General features: G+C 49.2%; 2 protein-coding genes across 3 annotated transcripts; one reads left to right on the plus strand and one right to left on the minus strand.

The window, feature by feature from the left end:
* The first annotated feature begins 1,932 nt into the window (after positions 1–1,932).
* ZNF771 (zinc finger protein 771) lies at positions 1,933–10,610 on the plus strand. Of its 2 annotated transcripts, none has more exons than XM_055561947.1 (3): positions 1,933–2,292; positions 2,947–3,096; positions 9,546–10,610. In XM_055561947.1, the coding sequence occupies exons 2-3, from the start codon at positions 2,956–2,958 to the stop codon at positions 10,347–10,349; spliced, it is 945 nt and encodes a 314-aa protein (XP_055417922.1). In that variant the 5' UTR covers positions 1,933–2,292; positions 2,947–2,955; the 3' UTR covers positions 10,350–10,610. The 2 variants fall into 2 exon arrangements, with proteins under 2 accessions (XP_055417922.1, XP_055417920.1); XM_055561945.1 differs by lacking the exon at positions 1,933–2,292 and adding an exon at positions 2,509–2,592.
* Positions 10,611–13,983: 3,373 nt separating this feature from the next.
* On the minus strand, positions 13,984–17,675 carry DCTPP1 (dCTP pyrophosphatase 1). Its single transcript, XM_055561436.1, has 3 exons — positions 17,499–17,675; positions 16,702–16,812; positions 13,984–14,475 (listed from the first exon to the last, which is right to left on the minus strand). Exons 1-3 carry the CDS (start codon positions 17,594–17,596, stop codon positions 14,175–14,177), a joined length of 510 nt encoding a protein of 169 aa, XP_055417411.1. The 5' UTR covers positions 17,597–17,675; the 3' UTR covers positions 13,984–14,174.
* Positions 17,676–19,500: the final 1,825 nt, after the last annotated feature.

Consider the following 19,500-nt stretch of genomic DNA (forward strand, 5'->3'; position numbering starts at 1 on the left):
ACTATCTCTTCAGTGAGGCCTGCACCCAATATCCACTCCCTTCCAGGGAGTTATTCACTCACCCCACTATTCTGCCAGAACATCTATTATTTCCTTTTCATATGTATATTATATATAAAATATTATCTAGGCTTCCCTGGTGGCTCAGACAGTAAAGAATCTGCCCCACAATGCAGGAGACCCGAGTTCGATCCCTGGGTTGGGAAGATCCCCTGGAGAATATATTATTGGGTTTTAAAACTTTTTATTTTTGGCTGTGCCGGGTCTTTGTTGCTGCACGGGCTACTCTCTAGTTGCAGTGTGCAGGTTTCTCATTTTAGTGGCTTCTCGCTGTGGAGCACAGGCTGTAGTCGCACAGGCTCCAGTAGTTGCGGCTCCCAGGCCCTAGAGCACAGGCTCAATAGTTGTGGCACACAGGCTTAGTTGCTCAATGGCATGTGGAATCTTCTCTGATTAGGGATCGAACCTGTGTCTCCTGCACTGGCAGGGGGATTCTTTACCACTTAGCCCCTAGGGAAGCCCTACATGTGTGTTTTAAAATCATGATCTTCTTTATTAGACAAAGAGATTCTCAGGAACAAGCTCGGATTCCAGATAGGTACTTGTTCATGATCTTCCTTCTACAAGTGTCTATTCCCAAATCCTCCCACAGTAGGAGGACCTTCCAGTAGGGACTTTCACTGCTCTCGGCTGAGTCTCCTCACTGATTCTCCGAACCAGGGGGAAACACGTCTGGCCTTTTGCTAGATTTCTAGCCATAATCTGGCCCCTGCCTGCCTCTTTTCCAATTCCCACATGACATTTCTCCTCACTTGGCTCCAGCCACACGTCTTCTCTCTTTCCCTCAGACATGCCAACTTTAATCTCACCGTAAAGTTTCTGTAGTTCTGTCTAGAACATTCTTCATCTAGATTTTCAAATGATTAACCCTTTCTCATTATTCAAGTTTCATTTCATGTATTATTTCCTAAGAGATGCCTTCCCTGCTCACATTAAAGAAGCCCCCAACCATAGCCACCCCCTGTTGCACCATCTGGTCCTATTTCCTTCTGATACTTATCCTTAGCTGAAATTACCTTATTTACTTGTTGACATTTTGTACACCCTGAGAAGTGCCATAGTAGTCAAGGTTTTCATCTCTTTTGCACATGCCTGCATCTCCAATATCTAAAATGGTGTCAGGCACACAGTAGGGCTCAATAAATATTTGATGAGAGAACGAACACAAAGTGATTTTGAGGATCCTGATTGTATCATACTCATTTACCCTCTTTTCGCAGCTCTGAGGAAGAGCAAAACTTTGACCAGATGTAATCCCAACATCCAAATTATGCTCTGGGTTCTGCAGACTGAGGATCAGGCTTCACTCCTGGCTCTGCTACAATTTCCTCATGTAACCTCAGTTCTGAGAGATAGTTTGGTGCAACAGAAACAATATGAGCTTTGGAATTTTTTACTTACCAGCTATGTGACTTTGAGAAATTACTTAAGCTCTCTAAGCTTTTAGTTCCCTCATTTGTCAAAGGAAGATAATATTATTGATCCCCACAGGGTTGTTGTAAGGACACTAGGGATTGTAAGCACTTACTGAATGTTATTTCTCTTTCTTTCATCATTTCTGAATCCACATTGCCCCATTCATAAAATGGGAGAATTAAGTATCTTTTTCAAGAGAAGTGGGAAAATACAGATCTTTGTATATGAACTATCTCAATTTTTAAATGTTGGGAATTAAAATTTGTAAAAGACCTCTCAGGCTTTTTTTGAAGTTTACTTTTAAACTTGAGGGCCAAAATACTTCTGTGGACTGGATCTGGTCTGTGTGCTATAAATTTCCACTTCGGCTACTGGGCTGTCAGAGATGCTATGACGACACTTACTGTGGAACCTAGGTAAATCAGTTTACCTCCTTGAACTTCAGTTAGCTCATCTGTGAAATGGACCCAGCTTTGTGAGGAGATCAGGGGTGTAACGATGGCGCCCAAGAGGCGCACCACACAATAAATGGCAGCGATAACTTGGGTGCCTGTTGTTAATTAAGTATGTACTAAAGGGGCAAGCTATCCCAGAGACCATTGCCCCAAGGCAGTGCCGGGAAAGCAGAAAAGATGGAAGAAGAGGCAAAAAGAGGGAAGGAAGGAGGTAAGAAGGCAACAGGGTCCGCCCTCCAGGCGGGGCGCCAGCGAGAGGCCCAGGCAGGGGCGGGAGTGCACGTGGCCTATTTCGGGCGGAGCAGACGCGCTTGGCCGCCACGGAGACCTCCGAGCCGGCCACAGGAAACGAGCCTTGAAGGTAGGTCACAACTGGACTGTGAGGACGTTGAACACCGAATAGGCCGGCCTGGGGTCTTTAGGAGTTAGGGAATAGCGGAAGGCGCTGGGTGTGGGCTTGCCACCCTCCCAGGGCAGTTTGGGCCGGACGCCTGGGTCCTCTGACCCCTCCCCCTCGGGGGCGGAGTTATGTGTTCTGAACCAATGGCCGGTCGCCTCTGAGGCCACGCCCACTCCCCGCCCCCGGAGTCGCGGCGTCGCAGAGTGCCCAACCGCCCGGCGCCCTGGCCTGGGGCAGCGCGAGCGCCCGAACCTGCGGCTGGTGAGTGCGCAGCCCCCAGGGTCTCCGCCCCGATCCCGCCTCCAGCCCGTGCCCTAGAGCTCCGGGCCGCTGACCCAGGCTCCTGGGAGTGACTCAGCGCGGGGAGGGTGGCGTCTCACCGGGGCTGGAGATTCGAAGTGTTCAGGGCCTTGAATGCCAGGATGAGTAGCGTGAACGAGTCTTTCGAGCTGGTCCCGGGACAAGGCTGGGGCCTAGGGCCGGGCTGGGATACAGGGAAGAGGGTCAGACACAGATCTGGGCATGGGAGGAGAAGCCACGGCTGCATCGTCTTGTGTGGGCCAGAGCCATGGTCGGGGGGGGCGGGTCCTGAGCTGACTCAGCTCCCTGCCCCAGGACACCAAGATGCCCGGTGAACAGCAGACGGAGGAGGAGGAGGAGGAAGAGATGCAAGAGGAGATGGTGCTGCTGGTGAAGGGTGAGGAGGAAGAGGGTGAAGAGAAGTATGAAGTGGTGAAACTCAAGATCCCTATGGACAACAAGGAGGTACGTGTCCCACACCACGGGGGTCCCATCGGCCCTAAATCTGGTGCAGGTCCATCCTCCCTCAGTCAGAAGCTGGGGATCCTACCCCTACTTTCCCTGGACTCTCGGGCTTAGAATCTCAGAGTTGGTCACCCATCCTTCTGTCCCATTGTCCATGCTGCCACAATACAGATGTCACGCCTACTGTGCCAGGCTCTGTGCTGGGTGCTGGAGAGTAAATGCCCTCCTCGTTTTCTCGTGGAGCTTGATGTGTAGCAGGGTTAGACTGACAAGGGTGTGGAAGGTTTAAAGAGGGGAGTTTTAAGGAGATCAAAGTATGAGTTAGATTTCCCCTTTCAGGACCCTAGCTTCCACTAGGTATATTTCTATTTCCCAGAACTCGACAACACTCCCACCCACAGCCAGAGCAGCCCTTGTGTCCATATGCAGGGTTTCTGGGCCCGGGTTCCCTGATTTCTTCCTGCACAGGGGCCAGTTCCCAGGAAAAGAAAGTTCTGCTGCCCCCTAGTGGGTGTGGTGGGCCCTAGGGGGAGGGGGCTGGCTTCTGTGGCCTCCTCTTCCAGTCAAAATAACTATTTAGGGAATTCCCTGGCGGTTCAGTGGTTAGGACTCCGAGCTTTCACTGCCTTGACCCGTTTAGTTCTGTTTTTCTCAGGCCTCTTTGGCCCATCCTCCTAGCTCAGCCTGCCTCTTCCGGCCCTGTGAATCCCCTGGTCTCCTTTGGCCTGTAAGTTAAGAACTCAAGACTCCAGAGTTTAGGGTGGACTTTGAACTCCATCACTTACTTACCAGCTGTGTGACCTTTGGCAAGTTTAACCTCTTTGTGCCTCAGTTTCCTTATTGGTAAAAGTGAAATCATAATAGCACCTACTTCTTGGGATTGGAAGGATTAAATGAGTTGATACTTGTAAAGAGTTAGAACTGTGTCTGGCACACAATAAACATTCTGTACATATTTGTTGCTATTATTATTCATTCTTCCTCCTAAAGTTCAGGACTTTGGGCGAGGTCATCCTTCTGGAGATGTTTCAATTAATTTTTATCAAGGCCTCAATAAGGCTGAATCCTGGGGCTGGATGTGAACAGGGAAACCAACATGGAGGCCTAGACAGAGGATTGAAGGCAAATAAGGCAGTAGGATAGGTTTCAAGGAAATAACATGGGCCTTGTAAACTTAGTGGGAATATGGCAAATAGAGGAGGAGGAAGGACATTCCAGGATAAGGAAACAGCAAGTGCTCAGAAAAGATAAGGCCAGAGAAACAGATGGACCAGAGTGTTTGCGTATAGTCAGCCTATAGATTTGTACCTACTGTGTTAGGTTACGCAGTGCCATGAGAAGCTTCAAATCAGAGAAGAGGCATGATCACATTTCCTTTTTAGAAGAATCGTTGGCTGTTATGGGGAGACCAGGTCAGGTAAGGCTGATAGCCTGCTCTAAGGTAGTGGCAGCAGTGGAGGGAACATGGAAAGAGGGAGATATTTGGAAACACTGATTGGAGTGGCTGGAGCTAAGGATGGGAAGGGTGGAGGTAGGCATGGCTAGTCATGAAAGGGCGGTAGGGCTACACTCTGAATGGTGTCACTTAGTGGTTAAAAGCATTGGTTCAAATCCTAACGACCACATTTACCAGCTTTGCCTCAAGAGCTCTCTCATCTATAAAATGAGATAATGAAAGTAAAATCCTTGAAATCTAGTCTAAATATCACGTGGGTGACTGGATTTGGAGGAGAGTAGAAATGAGTTACACACACACATCCCACAAAGATTTAGCACTGTGCCCACAAAATAGCTCATCAACTTGCTGTGTGGTCTCCTTGAGTCTGGGTTCTTATGAAATAGTGGTCTCCAAAGCTCAGTGTCCACATTCTATGAGTCTCAGCTCTCACCCAGTCCCGTGGCCAGTCATTGTCCAGGACAGGCCCTAATTATGCTGCACGCAGGGAGTAGAGTAGTCTCTCACCCCCTATCAAAATCCAAACTATCTTAATGAATAGAAAGATTTTTTTCCCAGAGGGCTCTATGTACATTCAGTTCTGTCTTTCCTTGCTTAAAATCGAACCTTGAGTGGTTTTGTTTCCCTAAGCTCCCATGCCTGGCATTCCAAGCTCTTCATCCTTCGACCTCATGGCTTCATCTCTAGTCAGTCAGCATCCTTCCCATGCCCCAGTTTCAAGTACACCTGACCTCAAAGACTTTGCCCATGTGGTCTTTTGGCCTGTAAAATGCTCTTTACTTTTCCCATCTGCTTTCTCTGGAAGTAGTGCGCCTCTCTTCTAGATCAGCTTTTATTTTTAACATGCATACATTCCACTTGGGGATCTTGCTAAAGTGAAGATTCGGATTCAGTAGGTTTGGAGTGGGATTTGAGATTCTGCATTTCTAACAAGTTGCCAGTGACGCTGCTGGTCTGTGGACCACCCTTCTTATAGCAATGAGTGAGGGAGGTCAGGATTGTATTTTATACTCTGTACTCCAAAGAAGGGAGATTCAGATAGCTAAAAGAATCCAGGGGAGGGAGACAAGCTGTGGAGGTGACCTCAAACTTGTCAGTGAGATAGGATTGCATCATGGCTGAGAGAAAAGGCATTTTGGACAATGACAGCCTTCCAGTGTAAACCCTGGCCCTGCTGATGGATCAGCTGTAGGGCCTTGATAGTCACTTACTTCTGAGTCTTCTATCCTTATTTTAAAATGGAGCTAATACAACCTAACCCAAAGGGTTAGGAGAATTTAAAACAAGAACATGGGTGAAAGTATTTATTGCAGTTCCTGGCACATAGTGAGTGCTTAGTAAATGGTAGTTATTTATTAATTAGAAAAGTAATGGTTGAAGAAGAAACTGGAACGCTTGCTCTTTTTTTTAACTTAAGCAGAAAGACAAAAATCACTAACTTTAAATACTTGGATTATCATATTATTATACTACATTGTATCCCCCTAGTGCCCTCATGTTAAGAGTGCAGATACCCATTATTCTAATTTTAAAATCTGACAGTTATAGAATTGAAAAGACATGTAAGTCTAGTATTTGCCAAACTTCATTCACGTGTCTATTGCTCACCTGTTGTGCTCATTTAGTTGCCTTCTTCAAATAGATTCACATTGTTTTGATAAATAAATTTACCTTCATCTGAACAATAATGCTTATAAAACTGTGGGTTTCATGTGATCTGTTGTTTTTCTAATAACCATGAAGAGAAATACATGATGATCATACTAAGATAAAAGTAAGCCTACATAATACTTAGAAGCCTTTTGCATTCTGTGATGTGCATACTTCAAGTCGGGAGATACTTGATGTTACCTAGCCTACCTTGCCCTCCTTGGTTCAGTGAGGCAGGGGGAGGGAGGGACTTGCCTGGGGTCTTAATGAGCTAGACTCAACCCCTCTTACCAAGATTCTTCCTGGAGCATCCAAGGCCTTTCTTCCTGGAGTTAGAGATTCCAAGGGTACTTGTGTGAAGAATTTCTTTTTCCCAAATTAGTGAATCCAGGGTTAAGAAAGTCCTCAGACTGGTCAGTTACCTAAAGGAAGGGTGCCAAAGAAAAAAATGGGCCAGAAAAATATAGATATAATGAGAAAAATTCTTTCCACAATATAAACCCCATAGTTGTTAAAACCAGGGCAAGACTGGAAAGTGTGACCTTGAGTTCAGACTGTGCCAAATTGCTGTGGGGAGTTTCTCAATTTAAAGTATCAAGTTGTATTTTAACCTTGAATCCCTCTTGGAGAGTGCCAGGCACTTGGAATCCAGCCGCTGGCACATCTTGGCACTCTGAGTGCAGGGAAGCAGTGTAGCCTACTGCTGAAGGATGAGAACTCTAAAAAGTCAGTCCTGACTCCCATGGGCTATATCAATTTAATCTCTTTCAGCTAAGTTTTCTGTTACCAAAAGATAAGGCCTGATCCCGGGGGTAGGACTGGGGGAGAGGGGTAACAGGAAGATTTAATACAATAATATAATGTACATAACAACACTGTCAAATCTTACGGTCTAATGTTGTTATCAGTAATATCATTATATAAACTGTTGTAGCCAGGGTTGCTTTGGTTGGTGACTAATTTTTCAAACTGCTTTGTTTCCACATTTCTGAAAAAGTGAAAGTGAAAGTCGCTCAGTCATGTCTGACTCTTTGCGACCCCCTTGGACTGTATACAGTCCATGGAATTCTCCAGGCCAGAATACTGGAGTGGGTAGCCTTTCCCTTCTCCAGGGGATCTTCCCAACCCAGGGATTGAACCCAGGTCTCCCACATGGCAGGCAGTTTCTTGACCAGCTGAGCCACAAGGGGAAGCCCCACATTTCTGAGGTGGTTACCAAAAAGCTGCTGTCTTTTTAAAATTAATTAATTGATTATTTTGGCTGTGCCAGGTCTTAGTTGTGGGATGTAGGATCTAGTTCCCTGACTAGGGATTGAACCAGGGCCCCCTGCATTGGGAGCATGGAGGCTTAGCCACTGGACCACCAGGGGAGTCCCAAAAGCTACTGTCTTTAACAAAGGATCTTGAAGGCCCTGAAGCTGCTCTCCTTACAATTTCAGAAAAAGGCCTTACTACTCCCTAGTTGTCACCTCTCTTGTTTCTTTATCTATAAAAGAATAATGATAATTACTTGGTAGAGAAGGAATATGGGGAGACAGAAGCTAATGCTGTCTTATCCTTAATACATGTCTGGTTTTGCACTTGGTCATGAATTAATGTTCTATTTGCTTAGTCCATGAATGTGAACGTGAAGTCTCTCAGTTGTGCCCGACTCTTTGTGACCCCATGGACTGTAGCCTACCAGGCTCCTCTGTCCATGGGATTTTCCAGGCAAGAGTACTGGAGTGGGTTGCCATTTCCTTCTCCAGGGGATCTTCCCAGCCCAGGGATCAAACCCAGGTCTCCCGCATTGCAGATAGGCACTTTACCATCTGAGCTACCAGGGAAGCTCTGCTTAGTCCATAGTAGAGATTCAACATCACTTTTGCTAGGATGAGCCTTCTCTTTTCTACGAAGGAAGCAGTGTATCCTCAGTACTCTTTACTGTTAGTACAAATTGTTTTCCCTTCATCTGCCTCTTATAAAGCATTTCTTTTTTCTGATTTTATCTCTAGAGACCCAGACCTCATGAAACTGATTTATTCTCAATTTTTTTTTCATTTCAGGCCTCAGAATATTTGGGTTTCACCCTTGCTGCCTTTTGTGCAGCTTAAAAAAATGATAGGTGCTTGCTCTTAAAAGTTTATTAAAGAGCCTGAACTTGATTGTAGCCTGGCTCTAATCACCATGCTCTCCTGGGTCTCTGACCTCACTGGCTGCTCAATCTCCTTTGCTGGCTGCTTTGCATCTTGCCTCCCAGTTCTCTTTAGTCCCTGAGTGAACTCATCCAGTCTCAAGGCTTTAAAAATCCCCCGCAGGCTGATGTCTTCCCAATTTACATCTCCAGCCTGGGCCTCTCTCCTGAGCTCCAGATGTGTCCAGGACAACTGTGGATAGGATCAGAAACAGATCACAGGTACCAAGTCGTTGTTCCCTCACAACTGCCCCCCCCGCCCCCCCCAACCTACCATTCTGTAGATGATAACTCTGCCTTTGCAATTGCTAAGCTCAAAATCCTTGGAGTCATCTTGACGCCTCTTTCTTTATATCTCATGTCTAATCTATCATTAGGTTGGCTGTCTCCGATTGCAGAATATATCCAGAAGCAGATCACTTCTCACCACTTTCACTTTCCACCTCTGTCACCTGGGTCCAACCCATTGTCTTCTCTGGCCTGCAGTACAGGGGCCTCCTCGGTGGGTTTCTGCCCCTTCTCCTCCTTTATTCTGTGGAACCTTTTAAAATATGAGTCTTATCTCTACCTCATTGCTCAGAACCTTCCGACATCTCCTGTACTGGTTCCTCATCAGATTCTCATTCAAGGCTAAGATAACGCCTTAAGGACCATTCCATGGATTACTCCTCCCCTCCTGTGTTCTGCCCTAGGCACTTTTTCTTGCCATTCCTGGAACAGAAAAACTCCTGCCTCGGGGCCTTGCTTTCCCTTCTGGAACCTGCTCTTTCACCTCCTTTAGGTAAAGGCTCATGACATCAGTGAGGTTTCTTAACCCTAATTAAATTTGCGCCATCCCCCCAGTACCAGCACCCCTTTCATCCATTCTTCCTGAAATTATGAATTCAGAAAAATTTTAATGCTGAATCCCTTGTTCCTAGAACCGAGTCTGGCACATTACGCGCTCAATAAATTTTGGTTGAATTAATAAAGAATAGCTGGAACGACACCAGGCATTGTGATATGTGCGTTAATTATCTCATTAGACGTGCACAACCGCCCTGAGAGGTGCACCCCTTGGCTTTTAACTACTGTAAAAACGGGGGACGGAGAGGCTGCAGCTGGCGGAGCCCCAGGTCTCCGGCTCCTGGGTCTCTCCATCAGGGCTGACCTGTTCCCCTCTCCCCGCAGGTCCCGAGCGAGGCGCCAGCGCCGTCTGCGGACCCGGCGCGCCCACACGCGTGCCGGGACTGCGGCCGCGCCTTTGCACGCCGCTCCACACTGGCCAAGCACGTCCGCATACACACGGGCGAGCGGCCCTTTGCGTGCACCGAGTGCGGCCGGCGCTTCTCGCAGAAGTCGGCGCTGACCAAACACAGCCGCACCCACACGGGCGAACGGCCTTACGAGTGCCCGGAGTGCGACAAGCGCTTCTCGGCCGCCTCGAACCTGCGGCAGCACCGGCGGCGCCACACTGGCGAGAAGCCGTACGCATGCGCACAATGCGGCCGCCGCTTCGCGCAGAGCTCCAACTACGCACAGCATCTGCGCGTGCACACGGGCGAGAAGCCGTACGCGTGCCCGGACTGCGGACGCGCCTTCGGCGGCAGTTCATGCCTGGCGCGCCACCGACGCACGCACACGGGCGAGCGGCCGTACGCCTGCGCCGACTGTGGCACGCGCTTCGCCCAGAGTTCGGCGCTGGCCAAGCACCGGCGCGTGCACACAGGCGAGAAGCCGCACCGCTGCCCTGTGTGCGGCCGCGGCTTCGGCCACCGCTCCAACCTGGCGGAGCATGCGCGCACGCACACTGGCGAGCGGCCCTATCCTTGCCCCGAGTGCGGCCGGCGCTTCCGCCTCAGCTCGCATTTCATCCGCCACCGTCGCGCGCATATGCGGCGCCGTCTCTATATCTGCGCCGGCTGCGGCCGGGACTTCAAGCTACCAGCTGGAGCCACTGCCACCGAGCGCTGCCCAGATTGTGAGGGCAGCTGAGCCGCCATTTCTTTTCTCCGCGGGGTGCGAGCCTCCAGGTGGGGAGAGGCACTCTGGGATCTTAACCTGGGGCTGCGTTAATCTGGACAACTCCCCGCCCCACCACCAGCGTCTTGAATAGGATGGGACTGGCAGGCCTGGCTGCCCTGGAACTGGGAGACAGGATTCCCCTACCGGGATCCCTGGAAACGTGCCCACTTCCCCCTCATTACATCCCCTCCGCCCATGTTAGAGTGAATAAAGTATTATATCCTCACCCCACCTGTGCCTGTGAATGAGGTGGGTGGGGAGAGGCAGAAAGTTGGGGGTCTCCCTAGGCTTAGGTGAATCGGCATGGATTCAAGAGGGGCTATAAGCCCAAAAGGGTTCCAGGAACTGGGTTTGTGGGTGTGGAGTCATTCTACACTTGCTCCTTGGTTATGTCTTCATGAACTCAGATCTAGAAGGTTCATAAATTTGTCACATTCGTAATCAATGGGCACTGCATTTCGCAGAACTTTGGTGAGCGGGCATGAACCTCATGCAACTCAGTCTAGCAAAGAGAAGCAATAGTGGCAACTTGGTGTGCAGGTGTATGCTCACTCATGTCTCTTTGTCAATGGTAACCCACCAGGCCCCTCTGGCCGTGTAATTTCCCAGGAAGAGTACTGGAGCAGGTTGCTATTTCCTTCAGAATTTTCCCAACCCAGAAATTGAACTCATGTCTCTTGGCTTTCCTGCATTGGCAGGCGGATTCTTTACCATTGCACCACCAGAGTTTAAAGGCCTTAAGTGCTACATTATTACTAGCTCATTTTCATCATCAAAGCATTACAAAGTTAGGTAACTCATTTTACCTCTATTTCTGCAGGTAATCAGGTACTGACAGCGTCAGTAGTCCCTTGGGGGACTGACAGCAGTCCCTTGTCACTGGGACGATGATGGTGGAGCTGTTGGATAGGAGAGGTCCTCAGTGCAATCTTGGAGTTTAGAGAACCTCTTCCCAGAGTTGACATTTTTTTTTTAGCTGTGCCCTGCAGGGATCTTAGTTCCCTGACCAGGGATGGAACCTGCACCCCCCTGCATTGGAAACGTGGAGTCTTCACCACTGGACTGCCAGGGAAGTTCCCTCAGAGGTGACTTTTAAGCTGGTCTTAAGGTCAAGAGAGTTGGCGTTGGGGAAGTATGGCGAGAGCCCCTGAACCTGCATGGCAGACTTGTTAGAGCTTGCACACATCCCGGGAGTGGAATGTAGGGACCAAAAACGAGGTTGGCAGGAGACAGACCACTAAGGACATTGAAAGCCAGGTGAACAGTTGAGAGGCCACAGAATTGAGGGATTAGAGGGGAGGGAGGGATCTGACATAGAACTAGAATTCACAGGAGTTAACGTGGACCTGGGACACGGGAGAGTTGGGGCTGATTTCACTTCTTAGCTTGGGGGACTGCAGGCAGTGTCACTGAAATGGGGACACATGATGAGCAGGACGGGAGTTGAGGTGGCGGCCATTGTTGCAGCCCAGTCTGGACATACTGAGTGTGAAGTAAGTGGAGGCGTCAGGGAGGTGATAGAAGTAACAGGTCAGGGATGCCAGGTCCGGAAGGTATGGCACCACATCCAGAAAAGGGTACTCGAGAACGTGAATCTGGAAAGGAACAGCCAGAGGTAGAAAGAAAACCGAAAGTGTCTGGGAAATCTAGAGCAAAGTGTTTCACAGAGGAAACTTAGCTGTCAGATGCTGCTCTGGTGACCACTGTGTGTGTGAATTCAGGGAAAGTGAAGAGAACAGTTTCAGTTGAGGTGTATGCATGCTGAGTCGTGTTGTGTCCGACTCTTTATGAGCCCATGGACTGTAGCCCGCCAGGCTCCTCTCTTCATGGAATTCTCCAGGCAAGAATACTGGAGTGGATTGCCATTTCCTCCTCCACAGGACCTTCCTGACCCAGGGTTTGAACGCACACGCCTCCTGTATCATAGATGGATTCTTTACCCCTGAGCCAACAGGGAAGCCCCTCTAGGGGAGGGGTGGGGGTGAAAGCCAACCTTGAGTGGGTTAGGGCAGAAATGAGGAAGCAGAGTGGGTGGCTTGGCTATGAAAAGCACCATGGGAGTAGCTGGAGTTTTGTCCGTTTTTCCTTATCAGTAGGGAAGAGGCTCGATTATGCTTTATGGGCTGATGGGAAGGGCTAATGGAAAGGAAGAGACCTTGATTATATAGAGGAGAGGGGAGATAATTGATCAAGGAGACAGGATGAAATAAGAGATCAATAAGATAAAGCTGTTGCTATCACTGTTGGGAAGAGGAAAGGAAGGTTTGGAAACTTACAGCAGTTCCAGTCTGATGAATTCTCTTACCAGGGAAGTAAAAGAGGTCACTGGTTAAGAGGGAGTGAGGTCATTAAATAGAGGACTGAGGCCAGTAAAGTGGAAGGCTTCATTTCACTGATGTGGAAATAGGGTGAAGGAGGCAGGCCACAGGTATCTCTGAAAAGGAAGTGATGTGCCTGAGGTCACACAACGTGTGGATCATACATTCCCAACACTAGGTATAGAAGTGGAACAAACAAACTGGCCTTGGGAAGGAAGGCCGCGGGAGGGGATGGGGAGTGTTAGGCATTCCAAGGTCCAAAAGAAAAGAAGCCTTGTTCTGCTCCACACCAGACAGACCTGACCCTGATCTGTGCTGCGGGCCAAGGGAGAGCGGCAGAGGGCTCTCACAGCTCTGGGGTCTGATGGACAAGACTGGGGCCTGGGACTCAGCCCTAGGCCCAGGCTGGCCTTAACATGATATTTCCTGCCTTGGGCCCCTGAAATTTTTGAGTTGGAAGAGCAAACTGATAACGACAACTGCAAACTTAACAACTACCTACTATGCACCAGACACTGTCCTAAACACTCTACTTTTTTTTTTTTTTTTGACCATGTGGCATATGGGATCTTAGTTCCGCGACCAGGGATCAGACCCAGGCCCCTTGCATTGGAAGTGTGGGGTCTTAACCACTGCACCACCTGGGAAGTCCAGCACTCTATTTATAATATAATAGCTTATTTAAACCTTACAACCCTACTAAGTAGATACCATTATTTCCATTTTAGATGAGGAAATGGAGGTACAGAAAGATAAAAATATAATGAACATCGTGTTGCATGCTAAGTTTCTTCAGTCGTGTCCAACTCTTTGCAACCCTATGGACTGTAGCCTGCCAGGCTCCTCTGTCCATGGGATTCTCCAGACAAGAATACTGGAGTGGGTTGCCATGACCTCCTCAAGGGGATCTTCCCCACCCAGGGATCAAACCTGTGTGTCTTATGTCTCCTGCATTGGGAGGTGGGTTCTTTATCACTAACACCACCTGAGAAGCTCCATAATGAACATCATCTAGTACCAAAGATGGCATCTGAGCCCAGGTAGCCTGGTTCCAGAATCTGGGCTCCTATCCAACACTACATAAAGCCTCTGATCTTATTTAGAGAAGGGGAAGGGACTTACATGAGATCAGACAGGGAACTTTCTAGAAATCAGATCTCTCTGCTCTGCAGGTGGGAGATACAATAGAAAAACATGGGAGTTGGGCTCCCAGGCATTCCGGGTGCCCCTCTCCAGCGTAGACTGAGACAGAGCCTCCCCGGCTACCCTAGGAAGAGTCTAGAAGGTGGTAACCAAAAGTTTTATTGAGGGAGAAAAAAACAGGAGGCTATCTTCTGGAGGTTCTGGGGCCTTAGACCTCAAGAAGTATAGCCCCAGGTCCATGACCTCTTAGGAAAGAACTAGAATGAGGTACCTTGGCCAGGCAGCCTCTGCTGCTCAGAGGCCATGCTGAGCTGCAGGTTCTGTGCCCATGTTTCTAGGTTGAGACCTGACCTGTGGACTCAGAGGCAGGGTCTGCAGGCCCCACGGCCTGGTTTTCAGAGGTGGCCCCTTGGGGCAAGTCTGTATACTTGCAGGCAGAACCACGGGATAGATGCGCTGGGTAGCGTCGCCGGTTGGTGTCCATCTTGGAGAGCACTGCTTGGGGCAGGTCTACACGGCAGCGGGCTGCCAATGCTACCAGGTAGATGAGGACATCACTGAGCTCCTCTTGAAGGGCTGCTCGTTCCCTGGGGGACCAGGCTTGGGGCCCAGGCTCCTCATCAGGCTTCCACTGACTGGGGACAGAACACACAAGACAGGCACACACAGCTAGGACAGTGGGTTCCACCTCTCTTAGGATCAGCCCACACCTTGAAGCAGTGAACTCCCACCTCCTAGGAAGTTTCTTCCAGGACAAGTCAACCCATCTGGGCCCTGGACTCCTTATGGTGGGGAAGACACCTCATCAGATGATTCACCCAGACCTCTGTGTCCCTACCTAAGCCAAGGAGAGGACATTTCACTTATTGGGACCCAGTCCTACCTGCCAACCCCCAGTCACTTCTACCCCAGACTAAACCTTAGACCTGGACCACTGCAAAAGTCTGCTAACTCATCTTCTCTTCTTACCCTGCTGCTGCTGCTGCTGCTAAGTCGCTTCAGTCGTGTCCGACTCTGTGCGACCCCATAGATGGTAGTCCACCAGGCTCCCCCGTCCCTGGGGTTCTCCAGGCAAGAACACTGGAGTGGGTTGCCATTTCCCTCTCCAATGCATGAAAGTGAAAAGTGAAAGTGAAGTCGCTTAGTCGTGTCTGACTCTTAGCGACCCCATGGACTGCAGCCCACCAGGCTCCTCCATCCATGGGATTTTCCAGGCGAGAGTACTGGAGTGGGGTGCCATCGCCTTCTCTGCTTCTTACCATACCATCTTTTAAAAGAACAAATTACATTTCATCCCTCCCCTGCTTAAAACGCCCCCAGCTGGACTTCTCTGGTGGTCCAGTGGTTAAGAATCTGCCTGCCAATGCAGGGGACACGGGTTCGATCCCTAGTTCGGGAAGATTCCACATGCCATAGGGGCAGCTAAGCCCATGTGCCACAACTGTGAGCCCATGCACTGCAACTACTGAAGCTCAAGTGCCCTAGAGTCCATGCTCTGCAACAAGAGAAGCCACTACACCTAGAGAGTAGACCCTACTCACTGCAACTAGAGAAAGCTCACATGCAGCAACAAAGACCCAGCACAGCCAAAAACAAAAATGACAACTCCTCCAACTGTTTTTGGAATAAAATCCAAACTCCTACCTCGCCCTCCAGGTTCTGCATGAAATGACTCCTGTCTCTGCCAATGTCATTATCCACCATGCTCCCTCTCACCCGGCCCCCCCGCCCCCTTAAAGCCACTCATTCTGGCCTCGTCTGTCTTGCAAACAGGCCAAACTGTCACAGGGCCTTTGCACTTACTCTGCTCCTTCGACCTTGAATGCTCTACCCCACCCATGCTTCCCATCAGGTCTCAGCTCAAATGTTACCTCCTTACAACAGCCTTCTCCCTCTGTTACTTTCTTTCTCAACACCTCGTGTTATTTGCCTCCTAGAACTTGTCACAATTCCATATCTTTTAAAGTTAGTTCACTTATTTATTGTCAGTCTCTTTGCACTGTAAGCGTATCCATCTTGTTCAAGACCATATCTTGATTCTAGATGACCTAGCACCCAGACGGTGCTCATGGACCTGTAATGAATGAATGAATGGATTGCCCTCTCACACATCTGTGCTGTCATTTCTCCATGCCCCTGAGACTACCCTGGTTTAGTCCTCACCACATTTTGCCTCATCTACACCAGCCTCCTCACTGATCTCCCCTGACACAATTCTCCTAGGGGATCAAATCCACTCTGCAGGTACAGTGATCTTTCTACCACTCAAATCGGGTCAGGTGTTCTGTCCAGAACTCCATTACTTCCCAGCCAAATCCTACCATTCTGTGTTCCTATCCTACCCCTCTCCTCCGCAGCCACAAGAGATATATGTATTGAGTACTTATTGTGTGTCGGGTACTTGAGACACACCAGAGAACAAGACAGATACAAAACCCTCACCCTTTGTCAAGAAGCTTACACTAAAGGAATCCTACATTATCGCTGAATTCCTACATTCTCACTGAATTTAACTCGCCCTTTTCCATCTCACTACCTTTGCAAATGTGGTTCCCCCTCTCTGGAATGCCTTCTATAGAAGACCAGCCTTTCTACCTCAGAGGCAGAGGTATAGGAAGGTTCCCACCACCCCTTCTCAGACCTGGATCTGCCTTGCTGTTTTTACGCCTTTCTCTCCCAGGAGACTGGGAGCCCCTAAAGGGCAGCAGACCCATAAGTCATCTCTCTGGATGCCCAGCAACCAGGTACAGAAAAGCTTGGTAGTGAGGAGCAGAAACTGGATCCATGGATATTTGATGGTCAAATGAATCCTCCCCTCCCCTCCTCAACAGACTCTTCCAGAAAACCTGTCATCTACTCACAAGAGCTCTGCCAGCTCCCCCACTTCCCCCACCAAGGCCAGGAGGAGGTTTCGAGGCTGATGGAACTGCTCCCAGTCTCGTTCAGCAGCGAACTCAGCATGGAGGCGGCGGCTAGAATGGGAGAAAGGGGTGGAAGTCCAGGTCCAAGGTTAGGGGATGGGGGAGGAGATGCAGGGCCCTGGCAGGTACTCAGTGAGATGCAATGGGGGCATGCGAGTCAGAGAGGATTCTGCAACTAATTCTTTGGATGGCCTAAACAGGTCATCTCTGTTTTAGAGGATTTGGTTTTCTCATCTGTAAAATGGGTGCATCCTTACACAGACCCTAAACTATCGAAATCGAATAATACCCTCATTTTCTTTATTCCATTTCCTGTTGCTGCTTCTGCAGTTTTCCTCCACCTGGAATAACCCTGTCTCTGCATATCTAAATCCTATTGATTTTACAGAATGCAGCCCCAGGACACTTCCCCCAAGAAGCCCTCCTGGATTTCCTCCAGAAAGAAATGTCTTCGATGTCTCAACACTACATTTGCTCCCATCCTACCTCCCGCTCCTGGAGGGCAGAGGCAGGGCAGAAGCATCACCGTACTCCGGTAGGTCCCCTGCCTCAGATGTGTATAGTTAAGCCCATTTTGCAGAGGAGAAGGTTAGAAGTTTCGCCTGCGGTCAGCCCCCAGAACTAGAACCTGAGCACTGCCACTACTAGCCTTTTTTTCCGAACACGTGGAGGGACCCTACCCGAAAGGAGGGAGGAGGGGCGATCTCCCCAGCTCATGCTGGGCAAGGACGGCTTACATGTCCTCCAGCGTTGGTTCCGAGCTGAAGCTGAAGGGGCCGGTAGCAGTAGTGCTCTCTCCTCTGGCACCTCCACGCATCTCTTCACTCGCGGACATGCCGCCCACCGAGCTGCCGCCGGGACCGTCCGGGAGAACCCGGAGCCAAGCTCGGAGCCCCCGCCTCCAGAGCCCCTGACCAATCACAGGCGTTTGTGATTGCTTCACGGGGGCGGAGCTGAAGGAAAGACCAAGTACTTTTGTGGAGTTCGCTAAATCCCTCCCTTTACCCGGACTGGACCAACCTGAGAGGACTTCAAGCGGGCGTTCCTTGGCTCCCGCCCCTGAATTCTTGAGTCTTGACCGAGAACCTTAAAGATACAGGTACCAGATTCGACCAGGGGAAGAGACAAAGGGCAGAGGTTGGAGAGCGCAAGCGCGTCATTTCAGTTTGGGGCGCCAGATGGCGCCAAAGCGAAATGACAGAGCGGGGAGCCTCGTGGCGAACCCCAGAAACGAATGGTTTAAAGGACAGAGGGAAGTTTATTAAAACGATACAGGAATGTCTCCAGGATAAAACTGAGCCTGAGGAATGAACTAGAACTAGGGTTGTTGTTCAGTTGCTCAGTCGTGACCGACTCTGCGACCCCATAGACTGCAGCATGCCAGGCTCGCCTGTTCTTCACTCTCTCGGAGTTTGCTCAAACTCGTGTCCATTGAGGACTTCTCTGTAACCTAAAAGGTAAAAAATATGCCTGCAATGCCAGAGACCAGGGTTCGATCCCTGGGTCTGGAAGATCCTCTGGAGAAAGGAATGGCAATCCACTCCAGTATTCTTGCCTGGAGAATCCCATGGACAGAGAAGCCTGGTTGGCTGCAGTCTGTGGGGTCGCCAAGAGTCGGACACGGTTGAGCCACTAAAACACACACACACACACACATGTCCATTGAGTCGATGATGCCATGCAACCATCTCATCCTCTAGGGGAACTAGGGAAGCTGTTTCAATTTTACGTATTTAATCCTCACAGTTATTCATTCAGTCCTCAAATCAGCCCTCTGAGGTAGTTAATATTATAATCATCATCTCCATTTTACAGATACAGAAACTGAGGGATTGAGTAATTTAACTCTACAGCTAGTAAAGTGGTAGCCAGGTTACAAATTTAAGCAGTTTGGCTTCAGAATCTGGGTTAACTCCTACACTGCTGCTGCTGCTGCTGCTAAGTCGCTTCAGTCGTGTTTGAGTCTGTGCAACCCCATAGACAGCAGCCCACCAGGCTCCCCCGTTCTTGGGATTCTCCAGGCAAGAACACTGGAGTGGGTATATTGTCTCAAACGGTGATAAGTACTATGGTAGATAGCAAGATAGAGAGGACCTGGATCCTTGATAACATTGCTGAGCCACTTATTTTAAAATAGGTTACAAAGATGCCCTGATTTAAGACTCTGGTTATATAAGATAATAAATCCCTTTATTGGTCAAACCACTTTTAGGGTTTTGTTTTTGTTACTTGTCTTTGATAAATTGACATTTAACCTGAGTAATTATTAATAAATCAAGGGGAATAGGGGACTTCCCTGGTGGTCCAGTGGCTAAGACTCTGCACACCCAATGCAGGGGGCCCAGGTTCAGTCCCTGGTCCGGAAACTAGATTCCACATGCTGCAATTAAATATCCCAAATGCTGCAATGACGATCAAAGATCCTGCATGTTGCAACTAAGACCTGGTGCAGTCAAATAAATATTTTTTTAAAAACATTAAAGAAAAATCAAGGGGAATAGAGTACTAGGTAGAGAGAACACCAGTGGTTAAAGCAGGGAAGGCTTGTTCCTGCTGCTGCTAAGTCGCTTCAGTCGTGTCCGACTCTGTGCGACCCCATAGACAGCAGCCCACTAGGCTCCTCTGTCCCTGGGATTCTCCAGGCAAGAACACTGGAGTGGGGTGCCATTGCCTTCTTGGCATGTTCTAAATGCAAAAAGAGTTCCAGTGTGGCAGGAATGCTGTGAACAAACAAGGGGG

This window comes from Bubalus kerabau, chromosome 23, assembly GCF_029407905.1.
Source record: "Bubalus kerabau isolate K-KA32 ecotype Philippines breed swamp buffalo chromosome 23, PCC_UOA_SB_1v2, whole genome shotgun sequence".
Taxonomy (NCBI): domain Eukaryota; kingdom Metazoa; phylum Chordata; class Mammalia; order Artiodactyla; family Bovidae; genus Bubalus; species Bubalus kerabau.